Source organism: Megalobrama amblycephala, linkage group LG1 (assembly GCF_018812025.1).
Source record: "Megalobrama amblycephala isolate DHTTF-2021 linkage group LG1, ASM1881202v1, whole genome shotgun sequence".
NCBI classification, from domain to species: domain Eukaryota; kingdom Metazoa; phylum Chordata; class Actinopteri; order Cypriniformes; family Xenocyprididae; genus Megalobrama; species Megalobrama amblycephala.
This window is the reverse complement of record NC_063044.1, coordinates 23,376,078-23,384,657: the sequence shown is the minus strand read 5'-3', so window position 1 is coordinate 23,384,657 and position 8,580 is coordinate 23,376,078. Positions and strand designations below refer to the sequence as shown.

Genomic DNA, 8,580 nt, shown 5'->3' with positions numbered 1-8,580 from the left:
AAAGTTTAATGTAAATATGTGGAATATAACAGGAGTCTGTTAAACTGACACCTCTCTCTTAAATGTGTTGCTGTTCCTTGCATGATTTATTGATGAACATGTTTTTATGTTTGTATTTTGTTTCCAATCAGAGATGATCAGACTGGAGACCAGGATTCTCCTCAAGCAGTAGATGATGAACTCCAGAGAGTCAAAGACCAGCTCAAAACCAGCATGAAGAACAAGTATGAGAGATTATTTGAGGGACTGAACCTCCAGGAGAATGAAACCCTCCTGAACAGGATCTACACACAGCTCTACATCATAGAGGGAGAGAGTGAAGGAGTGAATGAAGAACATGAGGTTTTCCAGATGGAGAAAACAGCCAGAACACAACACTCACAAGATACTCCAATCTACTGCAATGACATCTTTAAAGCCTCAGCTGAACCAGGATGTGAGGAGAAACACCAGATCAAGACTGTTCTTACTAAAGGCATCGCTGGAATCGGAAAAACCGTCTCTGTGCAGAAGTTCATTCTGGACTGGGCTGAGGGAAAAACCAATCAGGATGTAGATTTCATGTTTGTGCTTCCATTTCGAGAGCTGAACTTGATCCGAGATCATCAGTACAGTCTTCACAGACTTCTGCTGGACTTTCATCCTGAACTTCAAGATCTGGACTCAAAGATTTATGAGGAGTGTAAAGTTGTGTTCATCTTTGATGGTCTGGATGAAAGCAGAATCGCACTGATGTTTTCAAACGCTCAGAAAGTTTCTGATGTGACCGAGTCTTCATCAGTTTCTGATGTGACTGAGACTTCATCAGTGGGTGTGTTGATGTCAGAGAAAGTTTCTGAAGTGACTGAGACTTCATCAGTGGGTGTGTTGATGTCAAATCTCATGACAGGAGAGCTGCTTCCCTCTGCTCTCATCTGGATCACCTCCAGACCAGCAGCATCCAATCAGATCCCCTCCAAATACATCAACCGTCTGACAGAGATTCAGGGATTCAATGAGCCTCAGAAGGAGGAATATTTCAGGAAGAGAATCAGTGACAAGCATCAAGCCAGCAGAATCATCTCACACATCAGAAGAGCAAGAAGCCTCCACATCATGTGCCACATACCCGTCTTCTGCTGGATCTCATCCACTGTGCTTCAGAAGCTCCTGAAAGAAGATCTGAGTGCAGAAATCCCTCAAACTCTGACTGAAATGTACATCCACTTCCTGCTGATTCAGATCAACATGAGGAATCAGAAGTATGAAGAGAGAGATCCAGAGAAACTGCTGCAGTCCAACAGAGAAGTGATTGTGAAACTTGCTGAAGTGGCTTTCAATCAGCTGATGAAGGGCAATGTGATGTTCTATGAGGAGGACCTGAGAGAGAGCGGCATAGACGTCACTGACGCCTCAGTGTATTCTGGGATTTGCACTGAGATCTTTAAGGAGGAATCTGTGATTCATCAGAGGAAAGTCTACAGCTTCATTCATCTGAGCTTTCAGGAGTTTCTCGCTGCTTTCTATGTGTTTTACTACCATGTGATCAAGAACAAGAAACCACTGGATGAACTCAGAGTTTACAGATCTTATAAAGACTCTCTGTATTCTCTACTAACATCAGCAGTAAATAAAGCCCTCAGGAGTGAGAATGGACAACTGGATCTGTTCCTGCGGTTCCTGCTGGGCGTCTCACTGGAGTCCAATCAGAGAGTCTTACAGGATCTACTGACACACACAGAGAACAGCTCAGAGAGCATCAGAGAAATCACACAGTATATTAAAAAGATGATCAAAGATGAATATAGAGTTCTCTCCACTGAAACGTCCATCAATCTGTTCCTCTGTCTGCTGGAAGTCAAAGATCAGTCTCTGTCCAGAGAGATTCAGGAGTTTGTGAAATCAGACAAACACTCAAAGAAGAAACTCTCTCCGTCTCACTGCTCAACAATCTACTACATGATTCAGATGTCAGAGGAGCCGCTGGATGAGCTGAACCCCATGAAATACAACACATCAGATGAGGGGAGAAGAAGACTGATACCAGCTGTGATCAACTGCAGAAAAGCTCTGTGAGTGTTTAATCATTGACTAAAGTATCATATTTAATAATGAATCTGATACCTTTAAAATAAATGTTCCTAAATGAGAGATTTTCTCCTCAATAACAGGATTGTAAAGGCTCACGACACGCCTCTTTAATACAGTAGATAGTCACTAAAATGCCTGTTACCGCCGCGGGTAAACACAACCCAGTCACGTGTGAAACTCGTTGGTGAAATCACCACCAGGTGGCGCAAAGGGACGGTCGACACCATTGATCAGTAAAGCTGGAATTGAGACATTTTCACTTGTGAATGAAGATAAAATGACATAAATTACTGCTAATATTAATAGCAATAATAATATATCATTATGACATTTAATCTTCAGTAATTATTCATCATAAATGCTTAATGTTCAGCTATTTGTCGACTGTTACAGTGAACTATTACAGTGACGGCTTTGCTTGAAGTGTGCTTACTTTTTACTGTACAGCACTAGCCAGTGTTTTAGATTATTATATATTTAAAGAGGTGTGATTATGCCATAAATAAATGAAACGATAGAGAAGGTGGATTACTGTGAATGGGAATATTATGAGTGATAAAGCTCTAGTTTTCTAAACATATTTACTCTGACAGCATTGAGACCACATTAAATGTCAAAAATAAAAGATGTAACTTACATTTCAACAGGTCACACACGTACATGAATTAGTCAATATCTCCAGCCTCATTGTGACCGTCTGTCAGAAACGCTCGGTTTATGATAAATGACGTCTGTTTTGATTGGCTGATGTCATTGCGTCTCTCAGTTTTGATTGGCTGATGTCACTGCGTCTCTCTGTTTTGATTGGCTGATGTCACTGCGTCTCTCTGTTTTGATTGGCTGATGTCATTGCGTCGCTCTCCTTGTCTCCTCATTGCTCACCACTACTGTTCTGTTTCCAGAAGTGATCAGGAGAAAGTAGAAAAGAGTCATTTTGGCAGCTTGGTTCCATCAAATATTCTTTTTGCAGTGACAGGCATCTTTATAATGATGGTAAACCCAGGAATAAGCACTAGTTGGCCACTCATTCTAGAGAACTCTAAACTGTGATGTAAATTTCACTGAGTTTTCAGAATAACTCAGTAAAAAGAAAGAAGAAAAGCCCACATGAACCAACTCTTTATTGTGTTCATCACAATTAATACAAACACAACAACAGCTAGTTCACTGGAGTAATTGTACAAACAAAACAGCAAATGTTTTACATTAGAATTGCAGGTTATCAGAATTATTAATGTTTTTGTAGGGCTGCATGATTATGACAAAAATTGATTATTAATTACAATGATCACAATTTACACTGAATGATGTTTTGAATAGCTTTATGCCATTATTTGAAGCGACTGCATGCCATATTGTTATATCAACACAAACAATCTGAAAACACTCTTTCTGAAAAACTTTTATTGCTTTTCTATAGCATTAAGCCTCACATGTCAAATATACATTGGTTTAGTTGCTTTAAATGAATAAAAATATAAATATGCATGGTATTATATTAGTTTTAGTGTAAGATTAAAACAATGGGAAAAAACTTTAAGTTAACTTATATTATCTTATGTTATAACTTAAAGCTGCAGTCCGTAACTTTTTTTGGTTAAAAATGATCCAAAATCAATTTTTGAGCAAGTACATAACCAGCCAGTGTTCAAAACTATCTCATTATCATATCTCGATTCACAATGGAAAGCTTGTAATAATGTTTTATAATAAGAGCGAAATTCAAGCATGCAGCAGTTCGTCTTTATCACATGAGGATGCTGCTTGTAGTGCAGCATTTATACCCTGTTCTCACAGCAGCTGAAATAATTAAACTTATCATTTTGATGGCAGATTGTAATCCAGAAAGATCCAAATGACAATCATCAGTGACAACTGGAGATTCACTCGTAGTCAAAAAGCAAAAGACTTTGGACTGTGGAGTGACTACAGAAATTGAAATCTACAGGTAACGCTAATATACACAGTCATAGCAATGATGATGTTGTTAACATTAACAATTTGAGAACAATATAACAGTAATAATAATTTGCAAGCGATCGCTAAGCGATCGTTAGTTTTAATCATCATTGGCAGCGCAACTTATTGTAGGCCTATTGCTTTTTTCCTCTGTTGGTCAGAACAAAAGTGTCAGACATGTTACTTACTTGTTCAGATGATAGTGATAGATTTCCAGTGAAAATTCTTATATTGGTCATACTTTCAAGATGTAGAATCTGTAGGGCTGTAACGATATGCGATATAAAACCGAAATCGCGATACGCAGGTCCACGAACCTGTATCGCGATGTGAGAAGGCAGAATCGCAACACACCCCTTCCAACTCCCAAAGTTATCCTGTCTCAATCAGCTCTCTAGTTCAGTAAGTGTTTCACGCACACATTGAATCTTGCAAGCAGGTTTAAACGTTTCTCATGTCAGTCTCTTGCATGGTCGCGTGAGAAAAGTCGTGGCTTTCTTTCACCGCAGTGCACAGCAACAGCTGTGCTCACAGAAAAGCAAAAGACGCTTGCGATGCTTTGCTTTAAGAAGTTCTGTGGGGCCGTTCACATATTGCGTCTTTTCCGCGTGCAAGTCAGTTATTATTTTCAAATGTAGCCGCGTGGCAGGCGCGCTCATAATGGGATCAACGCGGTCGCGACGCGCATGCAATTCTCAACTGCTCAGAATGCCGCAAGCGCACCGCAGGTCGTGTGACAAGAATCAACCGATCAGCTATGGCCTTTCCGTAACAAAACATCAAAAGCTCAGCCAAACAGCTGATCATAGCTGTACATGGTGGGTTTTATATCTTATCTCCATCAATATATCTCGTAGTAAAACTAATGCAAGGGCTAGAAATCATTTATCCTTTGCAGAAACATCCTGATCCTCTTGGAGAGCTCAGTTCATGGTTGCATAGCAACGACCGACGCCACGGGAGCGCGAGCGCTTTGGAAAGAAGGAGAAGCGGTGCGGCCGCGCCTTCCACGCGTTTTTAGACGCGATATGTGAACAGCCCCTATTCATAATTCTAAGTTCATGTTAAATTTAACATTTTTTTTCAGTGACAGACAGCCCTATACAACTGTTAATTTGAATACAGAAGGTTTTTATTAAAATTTTATATTTATTTATTTTATTGAAATGTGATCTTGTATGTACAACAAGGAAAATTATTGAAATTTGTTCATGTTTTTTTAATAAATCTTGTTTGAATTTCAGTTTCATTTTGTTCAAAATATCGTGATACGTATCGTATCGTGAACTCCGTATCGAGATACGTACCGTATCGTGACCTGAGCGTATCGTTACACCCCTAAGAATCTGTGATTCTGAAGTATAGTATCCACACCGGTGCGGTGACTGACAGCAAGCATTAGATTCATCCGTGCTGATGAGCTGTGCCAATGCACAGCGCACGTACAGATAACTGTTCAGCATATGACTGCAATTGCAGGTTTCAAACAAGAGACAGCAACAAAGAGGAAAAATCGTGGACTGCAGCTTTAAAGGATTAGTCCACTTTTAAATAAACTTTTCCTGATAATTTACTCACCCCCATGTCATCCAAGATGTCCATGTCTTTTTTTCGTCAGTCGAAAATAAATTAAAGTTTTTGATGAAAACATTCCAGGATTTTTTTTTTCCATATAGTAGACTTCAAAGGGCACCAAACAGTTGAAGGTCAAAATTAGCCCTCCACCGGTCAAAGTTTGAACTAATTGTTATATACTAGCATATTGCATATAAAAATTAGTTCAAAACTTTAACCTGTGGAGGGCAGTAATACACTTAGCAGTGTCTACACTGCCGGAATTCTAATAAAGAAGAAGAGAGTTAGTTCAAGATTTATGGTTAAAACTTATATAATTTTCAATTTTTTTCAGAAAATGAGTGATGGTTTCACTAGATAAGACCCTTATTCATCGTCTGGTATCGTTTAAAGCCCTTTGAAGCTGCATTGAAACTGTCATTTGGACCTTGAACCGTCTGGTGCCCATTCAAGCCCATTATAAGGAGAAAAATCCAGGAATGTTTTCATCAAAAACTTCAATTTCTTTTCGACTGAAGAAAGAAAGACATGAACATCTTGGATAACATGGGGGTGAGTAAATTATCAGGAAAAGTTTATTTAAAAATGGACTAATCCTTTAAGTTATCTTATGCACACTGAATAATGTAAGTGGACTTTTTTTGTAATTGCTCCTTTGAACGATTACATAATTGTGGCATCCGTAATTATAATCAGGATTTCAAACTTGATTAATTGTGCAGCCCTATGGTCTAGAATCGGCGCGTGCCTAAAGGAGAACTAGGCAGAAAAAGAGGTATTTAGTTTTTAAATTAATTGATTTATTTTTTGGACATTCGTTTGGAATTATTTCACTTCAATGTTATCACCCGATTAGTTATTCGAAATCTAAACTAACTTTCCATTCTTCTACTTTGTACCAAAACCCGCCCAACCAAGAGCAGCATATGGTCTACATGTAATGTAGCCAATCACAAACATATCTGTTGATTTCACAATGGCCAATCAGAGGTGTTTAAGTTAGAACTGAACAAAAACTCTGGCGTTTTGAGCGCTGTGTGGTGTGTGGAGATTTGCTCAGCTTCATTTATTATAACAGAACTTTGTGAGGTTGAAGTAGCCTAAAGTAGCCTAATATGACAACTTTTTAGTGATTATAGAGGGAGCTCTTTGTGCGCTTTCTGCCATGCCAAATCCCTTATTCAGTATGCTTATTTTTCTGTTAAAATTAACAGTGGTTTGTGAACGTAGATGCTTTAATAACAAATGATATATCAGGAGTGTTTATGCTGGGCTGTGTAGGTTGTGCGTACAGGTTGTGCCTGTATGTGTGTGAGAGAAAGCGGAGGAGAGGTCACGTAGCTCACCTTTTTATGTGCCTAATATTTATACAAGCCATATATTTATAACGAAGAGCTGTGTACGTGCAAGTGACAGGATTTTGGGTGTGAGAACTGTTGCTTCACCACTACTACCGCTTTGCAGCTTTTGTGTGTCTCTCCTTGAAAATGAACTAGAGACTTGTGCTTTGTGCATCCAGTATAAAACTTTATGTGGAAGTAGGCTATTGCCGGCCCAATTTATCAGTGGCACACCTGGAATTGTCCTGAATCTTCCAGGAGATATTCTTCTTACTATGTAATACAGCGTTTGCATTTGCAGTGGTTGTGTGCTGATTTTTTATTATGTTGCAGAATTAAAAAAATAAAGACATTCGAAAACATGCTTTTATTTTAGTGCAAGTTTATTAATAAACCAATAAACAAAACCTCCAGTCTTTCACATACATCTCAAAGATGGAGTTTAATTGTGAGTGTGAAGTGGGGGCGGGACGACTGTGTTTTGTCTAGAGCGGCAGTTGAGCTTGTGCCGCCTTTAGTATAGGTTATTATGAAATCCTGCTGACAGTGCTGTTTTTAGTCTTTTACAGTGAGTAGTGAATCTGACACACCTCATCAGTGCCTCATTGAAACACATTTTAAACAAGTTTATTGTGTGTAATAATGTGTATTTTGCCCAATTAATTTCTATGCACTTGTGAGAAAACTATACTTTAAATATTAATGCAATCACACAGACATAAATTAATTTCCACAGAGCTGTAAGTTCATAGATGATGATTAATAGTGAAATAAATAGTAAAAACTCCAATCCTATTGGCCGGCGACAGTCACATGGCGCGACCCGGAAGTATAAAGGCGCGCCTTTGGAAGCAGTCAGTATGCATGGTCTTTTCAGGACTGTTGTGTCGACCTCCACTGTGTATTCTTTGTCATTAAGAATCCATCCCAATGCAGTAATGTCTGAGAAAGGTAAGAACTTTAGGAAGTGTGCTGATCCGTGTCTGAGATTTCTGACACCGGAGGACACACACACCCTATGTGTTCATTGTCTGGGGGAAGAACACACGCAGACAGTGCTTGAGGGAGTGTCTGTCAATTGTGAGCGATTCCCTGTCAGAATGCTCTGTTCTCGCCTGGCCCTCTTTTCGAGAGAAGGAGCATCAACATCTGTGCCCAGTGGATCTGGTCCTGTTCGCGCTGAGGCGGAGTGAAGACTGCGTTCATGGGGCTCACAGATGGAGCTCACCACCGAGTTGGAGAGAGGTGTGACTGTCTCTCAGCCTCAGGCGGCGGTTGGCGAGGATACGATCCTGGATGATGATGTCTTATCTCTGACATCATCAGATCTAGGAGCAAGTGTTCTTCTGGCTGCCAGCCCCCAAGAGCAGGTGATGGCAGTGGAGGAAGAAGCAAGTGAAGCAGCTTCTTTCTCCAAACCTCCCTGTTCAGCGTACGCTGAATTATTGAAGGTTATGGAGTGCGCTGCAGGCAGGCTGCAGCTGCCGTGGGAGCGCGAGAGGAAAGAAACATTTCGCGGCAGACTGGACGAACGATTTCTTTCTGACCATAACCCTGTAACTCCGGTGAGCCTTCCATTCCTTCCGGATCTCCATGTAGAGATCGAGAAGGCGTGGAAGAGCCCATACTCGGTGAT

General features: G+C 40.0%; 1 protein-coding gene across 9 annotated transcripts in view; it reads left to right on the top strand.

Annotated features, from left to right (window-relative positions):
- The window catches only part of LOC125243964 (NACHT, LRR and PYD domains-containing protein 12-like), a 283,026-nt gene that overhangs the window by 215,533 nt on the left and 58,913 nt on the right, over positions 1-8,580 (top strand). For 5 of the 9 annotated variants that reach the window (XR_007179189.1, XM_048153898.1, XM_048153868.1 and 2 more), the window contains exon 3: positions 132-2,051. The exons of the other annotated variants lie outside the window; for them this stretch is intronic. Coding sequence is in view for 4 of the 5 variants with exons in the window: in XM_048153898.1 (XP_048009855.1) it covers positions 132-2,051 (1,920 nt within the window). In the remaining variant the exon portion in view is untranslated. The remainder of the gene's footprint in view (positions 1-131; positions 2,052-8,580) is intronic. 9 annotated transcript variants of the gene reach the window in all.